Source organism: Microtus ochrogaster, chromosome 7, assembly GCF_000317375.1.
Source record: "Microtus ochrogaster isolate Prairie Vole_2 chromosome 7, MicOch1.0, whole genome shotgun sequence".
NCBI classification, from domain to species: domain Eukaryota; kingdom Metazoa; phylum Chordata; class Mammalia; order Rodentia; family Cricetidae; genus Microtus; species Microtus ochrogaster.
This window is the reverse complement of record NC_022014.1, coordinates 79,243,663-79,256,522: the sequence shown is the minus strand read 5'-3', so window position 1 is coordinate 79,256,522 and position 12,860 is coordinate 79,243,663. Positions and strand designations below refer to the sequence as shown.

The 12,860-nt window shown below is 56.8% G+C and overlaps 1 protein-coding gene across 1 annotated transcript in view; it reads left to right on the top strand.

Annotated features, from left to right (window-relative positions):
• The first annotated feature begins 2,280 nt into the window (after nucleotides 1-2,280).
• The window catches only part of Evpl (envoplakin), a 16,919-nt gene continuing 6,339 nt past the window's right edge, over nucleotides 2,281-12,860 (top strand). The window contains exons 1-18 of the mRNA XM_005350765.2: nucleotides 2,281-2,435; nucleotides 4,946-5,045; nucleotides 5,441-5,595; nucleotides 5,684-5,810; nucleotides 6,477-6,602; nucleotides 6,752-6,790; nucleotides 6,902-7,063; nucleotides 7,146-7,253; nucleotides 7,342-7,437; nucleotides 8,770-8,895; nucleotides 9,258-9,404; nucleotides 9,674-9,828; nucleotides 9,940-10,037; nucleotides 10,213-10,385; nucleotides 11,665-11,843; nucleotides 11,921-12,059; nucleotides 12,166-12,359; nucleotides 12,650-12,800. Of these exons, the coding sequence (XP_005350822.1) occupies nucleotides 2,338-2,435; nucleotides 4,946-5,045; nucleotides 5,441-5,595; nucleotides 5,684-5,810; nucleotides 6,477-6,602; nucleotides 6,752-6,790; nucleotides 6,902-7,063; nucleotides 7,146-7,253; nucleotides 7,342-7,437; nucleotides 8,770-8,895; nucleotides 9,258-9,404; nucleotides 9,674-9,828; nucleotides 9,940-10,037; nucleotides 10,213-10,385; nucleotides 11,665-11,843; nucleotides 11,921-12,059; nucleotides 12,166-12,359; nucleotides 12,650-12,800 (2,373 nt within the window). The 5' untranslated portion in view covers nucleotides 2,281-2,337. The remainder of the gene's footprint in view (nucleotides 2,436-4,945; nucleotides 5,046-5,440; nucleotides 5,596-5,683; nucleotides 5,811-6,476; nucleotides 6,603-6,751; nucleotides 6,791-6,901; nucleotides 7,064-7,145; nucleotides 7,254-7,341; nucleotides 7,438-8,769; nucleotides 8,896-9,257; nucleotides 9,405-9,673; nucleotides 9,829-9,939; nucleotides 10,038-10,212; nucleotides 10,386-11,664; nucleotides 11,844-11,920; nucleotides 12,060-12,165; nucleotides 12,360-12,649; nucleotides 12,801-12,860) is intronic.

The following is a 12,860-nucleotide window of genomic DNA, read 5'->3' as shown; positions in this document are numbered from 1 at the left end:
GAAAAACCCTGTTCTAAAAAACCAATATGCTCAAAACCTCATTGCAACACATTATTAATAATAACGTGAAATAAACAGACTTGCCAGGAGGTGGTGGCACATGCCTTTAATCCCAGCACTTACTAGGGTGGCAGAGGGAGGCAGATCTCTAGTGACTTCCAGGACAGCTAGAGCTGTTACACAGAGAAACCGAGAAAGAGGGGAAGGGAGAGGGAGAGATTTTGTATATGGCTCAGGTTGGGTGTGTTCAAATGCCCAGCGACCACAAGTCTGTGGCTACCGTGTGCAACACTGCAGGTCTCATGGAGACAGGAACACAATCACAGCTTTTTCCATGGGACCCATGCTGGGTAAGAACCCCCTGCCGAGACAGTTCTGGGCAGCCCTGCCTGCACTGGCCAGCCCTCAGCTGGGAGCCATCTCATTGGATCCTAGTCATTCCAGGGAGTCAGCTCTTGTTTTTTCTTGCAATGAGTCAATTAGCCCGAGTCTTGGGCACACACCGGCCCCACAGTGCTCATCTGTTGCCTGGAGGGCTTCCGCAGAGGAGTGGAGCTCTGGGGCACAGACCAGCTGTCCTGGGTACCGTCTACCACCCCACCCCACCTCCCACAGCCACTGCCTCCTGGGCCCTGTCTCAAGGGTGAAGACAGCTGTGTGGACACAGGTCTGAGAGAAAGGTGGTAGTTAGCACAAACCTCTGGGCCATGCAGTCACTTAAATGGTCCCTTGTGAGACAAGCTGATTGCAGGCGGGGATGTTAGTGTTTAGCAGGAAACTATCACCTGATTAAAATAGGGGAGGGCTGGGATAGAGGCTGGGTGGCTCATATCCCTGGTGCCATCTCCCTAATCATGCTGTATTGTACCTAGAGCAGAGGATGTTGTGGGCCACCTTGTTTCCTATGGCTGTTTGCTCTGGCAGGGCCTCCTGTGGCCTTCTCCATACACACACACACACACACACACACACACACACACACACACACCACACGCACACACACACCCATTGCTGCTATCAACCTCAGGAACAAAAACTGAATCTTTCTCTCTAGTTCGTTGGCCAAATTCAGTAGCTTCTCAGTAAGATGTAGCCAAGAGATGATTGGGCCTCTTCCGTCGCCCTGAGGCCCTGCTAGAGATTGCCCTTGATGTGAGGAAAAGCCACTAAATCAGTGCGATAACCCAACACTCAGCCTGACTTGGCAGAAACCACAAGGGTCACTCAGTGGCTTTTCTACCAGGAAACCAGACAGAGGAACAACCAGGGTACCATGAACTTTTTGGTGGCCTCTGTGAGGCTTAGCTGTAGGCCTGACCAATTCGGGTAGTGACAGGGAAGGTGTACAGTGGGTAGCCTGGCCTCTCTGAGGCTAGCATTAGAATCTTCCGTGGGTCCTAACCATGCATGGAGCTGTGGGACCCATGGGGAACCAGCTGGGTAGCACCTACATTTTTTTTTTTTGTTTTTGTTTTTGTTTTTCGAGACAGGGTTTCTCTGTGGTTTTGGAGCCCGTCCTGGAACTAGCTCTGTAGACCAGGTTGGTCTCGAATTCACAGAGATCCGCCTGCCTCTGCCTCCCGAGTGCTGGGATTAAAGGCGTGCGCCACCACCGCCCGGCTAGCACCTACATTTTTAAAACGTCAGGTGTGAGCAGTGATGGCGGCTCACATCTGTAATCACAGCACCGAGACTGAGGCAGGAAGGTTGATCGCCAGCTTGGGCTACACAGCAAAAGCCTGTCTCAAATTTAAAAGAAAAAAAAAAGTTGCCTGGTGGGACTATCTCCCAGCTTCCCCGTGGGAGACAGAGCAAGGCCCCGGTTGCCCCACCTCTCCCTCTCCCGAGCTATGGGTGGGGGCCTGGCTGATAGTGGACCTCTGTGCAAGGGGCCCCGGTGTTGGCTAAGCCCAGTTCTAGGACCCGCTGAACCATCGCCTTCCTATGTGCTTAGATCGGTCTGTTTAGCCTTGCTCCGGCCACTTCCCCACCTGGGTGTGACCGCTGCTCTTTAGCTGGGCGTGTGGGTCTAACAAGTCCAAACCTCCGTGGGAGTCGCGCTGGCGCCCCGCCCCTGGGCTGTGCCCTCTCCTCCCAGACTGGTTGTGCAGGAGCTGGCCGCGCACGTCGGGGCGGGCGAGCGGGCGGGCGCTGGGGCATGCGCGGGCCGGGCCTGACCGAGACACCACACCTGCAGGGAGGGGCCTCCCAGAAACTGCCATCCCCGACCGCCGCCCCACCTCTCCAGAGCCCGGCTAGTAGCCAGCGAGGACGCGCGTCGCCTTCCCGCCCTCCTGCCAGGAGAGCCCAGCCTGAGCCAGTACCTGCTTCACCACCATGTTCAAGGGGCTGAGCAAAGGCTCCCAGGGGAAGGGGTCCCCCAAAGGCTCCCCAGCCAAGGGGTCCCCTAAGGGCTCCCCCAACAAGCACAATCGGTGAGCGGGGCCCCTGGGTAGCGGTGCTGGGATCAGGGTGGTTCAGGGCCCCGGTATCCCAGCTACCTGGAAGCCCAGTTCTGGCATTTGCTGTCCTGAGGCCAAGGGCTCCTGCTTCTGGCCCAGGCTGAGCAAGGGATGGATAGCCTGCTGCCGCCCACATTCTCTTGCTGGTTGGGGGTGTGAGGGGGGCATAGTTGGAGGGTGGCCTTGCAGAGGTGCTGGACAAAGTGACTGGGAACTTCAGAGTCTGGCTCCCGGTTTGCCACTCTGATTGTCCACTGGATTGGATCAGTCCTGGAGCGTGGGCCCAGGGTGGGCAGGACCAAGAAGTTCAAGAGAAGGGTTCCTGAGCTGGGTTACATCCCCCACCTAACACACTTTCCCCCAGGTTCCAGCCCTGGGTCTTGGCTGTGAAGAGTCAGGAGGCGTTTTTCATGGGGGTGAGAGGAGGTGGCACCACGCTCCCATCACCAGCTCTCTGCAAAGAGACTTGGCCATGTTCTTCCCGCTCACTGGCCTCAAGCCCTCTGTAGGAGGAGGTGGCAGCCTGCCTGGAGTCAGGTGTTGGGGTGCAGAGGTGTCACGATAAGATGAAAGGCTGAAGTCTGGGTACCCATTACCTCGATAGGGATCAGGGTGCCAACCCAGAGGCTGGGCATCTGGGCGGACAGGAAAGACAGCGGTAAAGACTCTCACTAGACTGACCTGGCCCCACCAGGCACCGAGCCCAGCCCAGGGTGGAGTGCACAGTTCCTGGTGGAAGGATTCTCTGGGGAGACCCAACCTGAGGCTGGGTGCTCCCTGGAGTCCCGGAAGCCTCCTGGCCTTGCCTTCCGGACTTCTGTAGCTCTATTCACACGCCCCCCCTGAGGGCTCCCTGTTCCCCTCAGAGGTGCCTATTCAATTAGCTCTTCTTTATTGAGGACCTTGGTGTGCCAGGACTGCCCTAGGCTCTGGGGATGCCCTGCAAGAGAAAGAGTGGTGTCCCTACCTTCAAGGTGCTCGTATCAGTACAGGTTAGCCGAGTGGTGGTGGTGGTAGCACTGCATGCCTTCAATCCCAGCACTCAGGAGGCAGAGACAAGAGGATCTGTGAGTTGGAGGCTAGCCTGATCTACATAGTGAATTCCAGGATAGCTTGGCCTACACAGTAAGATCCTGTCTCAACCTGGGTTTGAGTCCCAGCTCCCACATTCATTAACAGCTGTAACTTCAGGTCTAGAGCATCCTTGTCTAGTCTCCACTGGCCCCAGGCCTGCCCACGGTACACAGATGTAGGCAAAACATGTATACACATAAAAATAAAACAATACGCCCTGGGTGCTAACCGTGAGGGTCTGAACTGGGTGTTTCTCACTGCTTAATTCTTCAAATGCCAATGAGAACTCTGTGTTCAGGGCCAGGCATGGTGAGTTCCAGGCCAGCCTGGGCTATAGAATAAGACTTGTTTGTTTAGGGTTCTTGTTGTTGTTTGTGTTTTTAAGGATAATAATAATGAAGATGATGATAATAATAGAAATAACAGTAATAAGTAAAGCCAGATGTGGAAGCATATCTCTGTGAATTCAGCCCCTCAGGAGGCAGAGGCAGGATGACCAAGCCTCTCATGGCTATGTACCGTGTACTAGCAAGGAGCAGCAAACCGAGGCCTTCTTGGCCACAGACTTCTCAGATGGCTGTGTCTTCACAGGCACTGCCCTATGAGGGTCCAGGTGCAGCTCAGCTAACACTTCTGGGTTCCCTGGACTGTGACTCCTGCAGGATGCCATGCACAAGAGGCCCTAGCAGATGGCTTTTCAAGTCTGCCTGTTCTTCTCCCTCAGAGGGCAAGCTCACAGTAGGAGCTCTGCAGAGGACACTGAAGGAGACCTAGGGAAGAAGCTGGGGAGGCAGGGGGAGGGGGGCTGTGAGGGTTGAACAACAGGCTCCCTGATGCTGTGCTAAAGGGCAAAGCAGGTCAGAGGCCCGGCTCTTCAGTCCCTGGAGGATATCAGGGTACCCCAACCATCTCGTGGCCTCTCTCTGTCCCAACACTGGTTCCTCCAGGGAGTCACTAAAGTCTCCATACTGCTGAAGTCCCTTGGGCAAGAAGAATGGTGGGGGCAGACGAGGCTGGAATGGCAGGAAGTTGGGGTGGGGACATGCCACTACTTCCCTGTCTTCGCTCAGCTCAGCTGTGCCTCCTGAAGCCAACCGGGCTGTCTTAGGTAATTGACTTTCTCCCTGGGCCACCTCCCCACACACCCCAGGAGGCAGGCAGGTGGTTGGACAGGGTTTGGAGTGATTGACACATATATATACATGCTTTGTAGCAGCACATGGCCCTGGACTGTCGCTTTCCAAACCCTCTGCAGGGGACAGGGGACAGTACCCTCACCCCTGTCTAGGGCCGAGCACCTCAGAGCTCAGACGATGGACTCTTCCCTGTGGGAGGACAGGGGAGGTGCCCCATGGCAGGCGCAGAGGGCCTTCCCATAATGCTATCGTCTAACCCTGGTTGTCCTCCAGGGCTGCGACCCAGGAGCTGGCTCTGCTCATCTCCCGCATGCAAGCCAACGCTGACCAGGTGGAGAGGGACATTTTGGAGACCCAGAAGAGATTGCAACAAGTAAGGACCCTGCACCAGGGACTGGGGGGCCCGGAGGCCCAGAGTCAATGCCTGGGGGTCCCCAGAAGGCCTTCTGGGAAGAGGGACAGACAACCTGCCTAGCCCTCAACTATCCGTAGCCCACCCCAGTCACAGGGAAGGCTCAACTTTCTTTCTACGTCACACTTCCTACTTCGGGAATAAAATAGAGGGACCCTTTGCTATCTGACCTAGGTGTCCTTGCCACCTGCCACACGGATGTTCTAGCCCCCTGCTTGGTGGTCCCCAAGGTGGGCTGGTGCACCCAGGGTCCCAGGGCCGAAGTGGGGGCGGGGTTCAGTCCAGCAGGAGTAGGTCAACAAAAAACATGGATGTGAGGCTTTGGGCCCTGCATGTGGCTCTGTGTCTCACGCCAGGACCGGCAGAATAGCGAGCAGAACCAGGCTTTGGAGCACCAGCAGGAGACTGGCCGCAACCTGAAGGAGGCCGAGGTGCTACTCAAAGATCTTTTCCTGGATGTAGACAAGGCTCGGAGGCTCAAGCACCCTCAGGCTGAGGAGATCGAGAAGGAGTAAGTAAGCTGGGCCTCACCATGGAAGCGTGGGGGTCCCTGGAGAACCCAGCCCAGCTCTGACCCCGTGGCTACTACCCCTTGGCAGCATCAAGCAGCTGCATGAACGGGTGACCCAGGAGTGTGCAGAGTACCGCGCCCTGTATGAGAAGATGGTGTTGCCGCCGGATGTGGGGCCCAGGATCGACTGGGCGCGCGTGTTGGAGCAGAAACAGGTTGGGCGCCCTTGTATCAACGTATTCTCCAGGATCTCAAACCCACACCCGATGCCGTCAGAGAGCAAGACAGAATGTGTTTCCTGGGGCTTTGAATTTGAACCTGGGGCTAGCTCGGGAATCTAGGAGGGGAGCCAGCAGGGCAGGCAGCATAGCCAGGGAAGGCTTCCTGCAGAAGCTACTGAGAGGTGGGAGGACTTTGCTGGGTCACAGTGAAGAGCGAGGAACTCCCAGGAAGGCACAAGGCTTTTGCCCGGAGGAGTGGGGTAGGATGGGCAGTGGGCACACCAAGGCACAGGACGCTAAGAGGTTTCATTTGATGCACTGTAATGACCCTTAGGGACCGTGGGGAAGGGCAGGTACTGGGTCCGGCTGGCCACATCCAGGCAGCTCTTGCTGAGGTTTCATGATTCAGATAACACAGAAGCACAGTGTGGGACCTGAGTTCTGAGAACAGGTGTCTCAGAGCTTAGTCCTGCCGGCCACATGAGGACGGCATGTCCCTGCTGTGGGGAAGAGCTGCCATTCATCCAGCTGGCTTGTCTGTTCTTCGCTTCTATGGTTAACCCTGGTTCTCCTGCTGTGGGGAGGGTACCAGTGGCTGTGGGAACAGGGTGGGAGTTGTTCTCCCTTCCTGGTGGGACTGAGGACTGGGCTCTTCCTCAGAAACTGGTCTGTGAGGGCCAGTACGGGCCCGGGATGGCGGAGCTGGAACAGCAGGTGGCCGAGCACAACATCCTACAGAGGGAGATCGAGGCTTACGGGCAGCAGCTGCGGACACTGGTGGGACCTGTGAGTGCATCCCTGTCCGGCCTGGTATCACAGCCAGGCAGATCTGCTGGCCTTCAAGGGAGAGATGTTGGTGGAAGCGGTTCAGATGGGGGGGCATCACCCTACACCCTGCTTCTCACTGGCCCTGTTTCTCTCCTTGGCTGATGCAGGATGCAACCAACATCAGGAACCAATACCGTGACCTGCTGGTGAGCTGGGAGATGGGCTGGGCCTGGGTGCTACGGTTGGGGGGACCTCCTTACCTGGACCCTTCCTGGGGTCACTGGTACCACCTCTGTCACCTTCTCTCCTGAGCACAGAAGGCGGCCTCATGGCGCCGGCAGAGTCTGGGCAGCTTGTATACGCACCTGCAGGGCTGCACTCGGCAGCTGAGCGCCCTGGCGGAGCAGCAAGGCCGTATCCTGCAGCAGGATTGGAGTGACCTCATGCCTGACCCCACGGGTGTGAGGCGAGAGTATGAGGTCCGTGGGGACAGGCCCAGGCAGTGGGGGTGTCTAGGGCTATCTTATTGCTGATGGCTGTCTCCACTTCATTCGTCTCTAGCACTTCAAGGAGCACGAGCTGCTGGCCCAGGAGCGGATTATAAACCAGCTGGAGGATGACGCAGAACGCATGCTGGAGCTTGGCCACCCGGCCGTTGGACCCATTCAGGTGTGGAGGTCCAGCCCGTGAGCCCCCAAACGGGATGGCGGGCTGGTGGGTGTGGCGACACCCCAGCGCTCACCCTGCTGTGCCCTAGGTCCACCAGGAAGCGCTCAAGATGGAGTGGCAGAATTTCCTGAACCTCTGCATCTGCCAGGAGAGCCAGCTGCAGCACGTGGAGGACTACCGCAGCGTGAGCCTGTGGCTGGGGACCAGGGTGATGGCAGCCAGGAGGGGGCTTAGGGCAGCACAGAATACAGGGCCCACTGCAAAGACAGAACCGTGGCGTTGAGCCTGCAACACTGTAGGGGAATGATGTCCAGACTACATCCTTCACCCCTTGCGAGTTTATTTTCTAATTCTTAACTGTTTTGGAGACAGTATCTTATGAAACCCAGGCTGACTTCAGATTCACTCTATGGCTGAGGATGACCATGGACTTCTGGTTCTCTAAGTGCTGGCCAGCACTAAGGCATGCGCTGTCACACCTAGTTATGGTGCTAGGGATTGAACCCAGGGCCTCTCTACACACCCTAAGCCGAGCTATATTGCCCGCTCACTGGCGCCTGTCCTGTAGACCAGGCTGGCCTCAAACTCACAGAGATCCGCCTGCCTCTGCCTCCCGAGTGCTGGGATTAAAAGCGTGCGCCACCACCGCCCGGCTCATTTTTCTTTTTTTCTATATATTTATTTATTTTTATTTCATTTGCATTGGTGTTTTGCCTGCATGTATATCTGTATAAGAGTGTTGGATATACTGGAACTGGATTTCAGATAGTTGTGAGCTGCCATGTGCGTGCTGGGAATTGAACCCGGGTCCTTTGGATGAGCAGTCAGTGCTTTCAACACTGAGCCATCTCACCAGCCCCCCCCCCTTTTTTTAATTTTAAACTATTTGTCATATGTATGTCTGAGTCTGAATATGTGCAGATGAGTGCAGGTGCTTGGGGCAGTCAGAGGCAGGAGCATCTCTATCAGTTCCAGGACAGCCTGGTTTACCTAGCAAGTTAAGGCTAACCAAGACTACATAGTAAGAACCTGTCTCAAAAATTTATTAGTAGCTGGGTGGTGGTGGCGCACCTTTAATCTCAGCACTTAGGAGGCAGAGGCAGGCTGATCTCTGTGAGTCTGAAACCAGCCTGGTCTACAAGAGCGAGTTCCAGGACAGCCAAGGCTACACAAAGAAACCCTGTTTTTTAAAAAAAAAAACCAAAATTAATAATAATAAAATAGCATGCAGGGTCTTAGCGTGATGACGGCGAGAGAAAGGGCACTCAGGGAGCAGAAAGCCCCCTTTGTGGACACTCCCTTTTAAAAAGGTCCCAGTGCCTGGGTAGCTGTAGCTGGTCTTCGTTTAGCTGGTTGAGATTTAACCTGTTTTTGTTTTAAGCTGGTTTGAGCATAGCTGGCTCGGGTTTAGCCTGACTCAAGTGAGTTCAGCCTGGTCAGGGCTCCAGCTACTTTGCAGGGTCCCTGGGTAGCAGGTTTTCCCCGGCTCTGCCCTTGACTCTCTGGGCAACCTTAGTTCCAGGAAGAGGCGGACTCCGTCAACCAGACCCTGGCAAAGCTCAACTCCAACCTGGACACCAAGTACGGCCTCGTGGCTGGGGACTCCTCTGGCTCTGCCACAGAGCTCCTGCTACAGCTGGAGGTGAGATGTCCCCATGCGGCCCCACTGGGCCATCTGCATCCTGCTCCTGAGCAAAGAGGTCCCCAGTTCAGCCCCAAGGCCCCCAGGAGAAGGGCTGCTCCAGCTGAAGCCTTGACCTTCCTATACTTCAGTATTCCTCCTGCAGTGTGACCAGAGAAGCTGGGGGAGCTCTGAGAACCCCGTAGCTTCCCCGCTGGAGGCCTGTGTGGTACTAGCTAGCGTCTTGATCCTCATCCATCCACAGCCAGTCTGATTGAGACTTCTCCCCTGATGGAGGCCACACCCCTCTTGGGAGATAGAAAGGGGGCAGGTGGCTTCCGCTGCAGCCTGACCTGAGCTCCTGCTCTCGGGGTCCCCCACAGGCAGAGGAGAAACAACTGGCTGTGACCGAGAGGGCTGTCGGGGAGCTGCAGCAGCAGAGTCGGAAAGTGGCCCCACTGCCGCAGCGCAGGACCCCACCCCAGCAGCCCCTGCGCGTGGACAGCATCTGTGACTGGGACTCAGGAGAGGTGTGAGCTCGACCTACCCTTCTTATCCACTCCACCCTGCCCCTCCCTCTTCTCGCTCCTTCCCTGACCCAGCCCCACCCCTCTCCAATCTGTCCCACCTCTGATTTGTCCTCGTCCTTACCCCAGCCCCTCCCACCCCTCCTCCGGCTCCCGTTCCAGCCGCTGACCCCACCCATGCCTGTCCCCAGCACCTACCCATCTTGACCCTAGCCACTTCTCCAGCTCCTATCTATCCTTGGTCTCACATGAGCCCCTCTCCTCTCCCTCAGGTGCAGCTGCTTCGGGGAGAGCAGTACACACTCAAAGACAATGCTGACCCATACACGTGGGTGGTTCAGGGTCCCGGAGGGGAGACCAAGAGCGTCCCCGCAGCCTGCCTGTGGATCCCAGCACCAGACCCTGACGCTGTAGCCAGGGCCTCCAGGTGGCTCATCCCAAGATGCCCACAGGCACCAAGGCCCATGTTTCCCCTGAGGCGGTGGGAGCTAGGGCTGGACAGGTAGAGAGACACACTTCTCTCATCTCCTCATTCCAGGCTGGCCACGGAGCTGCAGACCCTGAAGCAGAGACTGTCTACGGTGAAGAGCCAGCTTAAGAACGCTGTGGTAGAACCCTTACCGCCTGGCCAGCAGGGTACCAGAGGATGGCCAGGGATGGGCCAGATGGGAGGGCCATGGCGGTAGGCGGTACTCCATCTCTAGGCCCGGTCCATCCTCCAGGTCCTCCATACCCTGCAGACACCCAAGGAGAGCCCATTTTAGGCAGACACGAGGTAGGCCTGAACCCTCACTGGCACTTCTGCCTCCAGCTCCAGCAGGCTCAGCTTCAGCTGACCCACAGGCTCAGAAACTCCTGACACAGATGACCCAGCTGGATGGGGACCTGGAAAAGATAGAGAAGCAGGTGCTGACCTGGGCTCGGACGCCGCTGAACCGGTCTACTCCGCTGACAGACCTGGAGGACCGCATCCACGGCCATGAGGTACGTGAGCAGCACTGAGAGCCTGGGAAAAGAAAGGGTCCCGCTCTGAGGCTCACACTCCTGGGGCCGTAGACTCAGAAAATAGGATTCCCATCCTGGTTCTTCCACGACAGGCTCTGTCACCTTGGACATGTCACTTTTCTGAGCTTTGGTTTCCTCATGTCCAGGGTGGTCCCCAAATCCTTTGGGTATCCTGAGGGTGAAAGTGTGACCATGCCTGGCCAGAGATAGACCCCCACACCGTTTCTCTGGCGAGGGTTGTGGGTCCCTCAGGGAAGTCTGGGACACCCTGTAGGGGGAGATTTCTCAGCAAGGCATGGAAACCCTCCCTGGAGGGCTGGGGAGATGACACATGAACCCAGCGCCCTGGAAGCACCCTGGGTAGAAGCCCAAGCCAAGCAAGCCTTCCAAACCGGTTTCTGTTCAAATACAGCATGCCATTTAGTGTTTGGCTTTTAAAAATGCGAACCGTGTTCATTCACATTGTTGTGTAACCTGTTCTGGTCTATCTGCTGCACAGCTTGGATGGAGGGGAGGCAGCAGCTCAGCCTGCAAGGGAGGAGGGCAGAGGCTATGAAGTCAGGTGCTGCACATAGCTCGCATTGCGGGGGGAGGCTGGGTACTCATTGGAGGGTCTCACAGATGGGACGTTCGTGAAAGGGAGGACGTGGGTACAGGATGCCGGAGGCTGATGAATGACCCTGCCACACCAAAATAGGTCTGTGGCGTTTTTTGTTTGTTTGCTTGGTTTGTTTGTTTTTTGTTTGTTGGCTGGGGTTACAGCCATAAGACACCGCGTCCGGTGGTCCTTTGGTTTTGGTGTCAGTTGCCGTATCAGAGGTGTTGGTAAGACCACTAAAAGCCCACTTCAAACATTTGCCTTATGGGATGAGTGAATTAGCTGTGATATAAGCCCAAGTGGGCTGAGCCAGGGCTCTGCCTGCCCAGCCTGAAGCCGGTGAGAATAGCCAGGCCTGGCCTCCAACTTTTTTTTTTTTTAAAGAATTAGGAATCAGATATTTATTTATTTATTTATTTACTCAGTATCCTGCCTGTAGGCCAGAAGAGGGCACCAGATCTCATTATAGGTGGTTGTGAGCCACCATGTGATTGCTGAGAATTGAACTCAGGACCTCTGGAAGAGCAGTCAGCGCTCTTAACCACTTAGCCATCTCTCCAGCCCCTGGCCTCCAACTTTTATGATGCCTTCGTGCGCATAGGGTCAGGTGACCTAGAGATCTCTGACCTGCCTTCTCTGCCCACTCCACCCCTGACCCAGGGCACAGCCCAGCATCTCCAGAGCCTGGGAACTGAGAAGGAGGCAGCCCAGCAGGCGTGTGAGGCCTTTCTGTCTACTAAGCCTGTGGGCCCAGCCGCCCTGCAGCTGCCTGTGGTCCTCATCAAGGTCAAGAATGAGTATAATGACGTGCAGAGCCTGTGCCGCCTCTACGGGGAGAAGTGAGTGCTCTGGAGGGGGCATCTAGAGGGAGTTGGCGGTTATGACTGAGCTAGTGACCATCACTTCCTCAACGCAGAGCCAAAGCTGCTCTGGGCCTGGAGCAGCAGATCCAGGAGGCAGACAGGGTCATCCGGGGCTTTGAGGCCACCCTGGCCCAGGAGGGCCCCATCCCTGAAGGCTCCGGGGCGCTGCAGGAGAGGGTCGGTGAGCTGCAGGTAGGCTCAGCGGCAGATTCCTGGTGGAAGGGGCAGGTGAGGAGCGGTCGGCTATCCCACGGAGCCTGGAGCGCGCATGCTTCCTTCTGGCCCTTTATCCCCCCAGCACCAGCGGAAAGAGCTGCTCCAGCAACAGGCCTGTGTGCTGGGGCTGCACCGCCAGCTGAAAGCCGCGGAGCACGCCTGTGGCGCGCTGCAGAACAATTTCCAAGAGTTCTGCCAAGACCTGCCGCACCAGCAGCGCCAGGTGCGCGTCCTCACTGACCGCTACCACGCCGTGGGGGACCAGCTGGATTCGAGGTGAGCGGACTGGAGGGGGGCTCAGGCACCGCTGGCTGCCGCTGTGCTAGTGACAACCTCTCTGAGGCTGTTTCCTCCCTCCACAATGGGGTGATAAACCATACTGACTCCAGGCAGGCACTGTCCACTGTGTCTCGGAGATACAGAGGACCTACAGGGTCTCTCGCTCAGGCCTTCTGCTCCGTCTCAGGATGGAGACACTATCAACCTCCTCTGTGTACCTGCCCCCCCCCCCAACCCTTCCCTGGAGATCAGCTCTCACTCCCGTATGGGACCTTGTCCTCTGGCAGGGAGAAGACTCTACAAGATGCCAGACTCATCTACCAACAGTTCACAAATGTCAGGGACAACCTGAACTCCTGGCTGGAGCAGCTGCCCCGCAACGAGGTGCAGCCCAGCGACGGGCCCAGCCAGATCGCCTACAAGCTGCAAGCACAGAAGGTGAGGGATCTGGGCTACGCGATGCTCTGAGTCAGAGCCTGGCCTGGGGGGGGGGGGGGG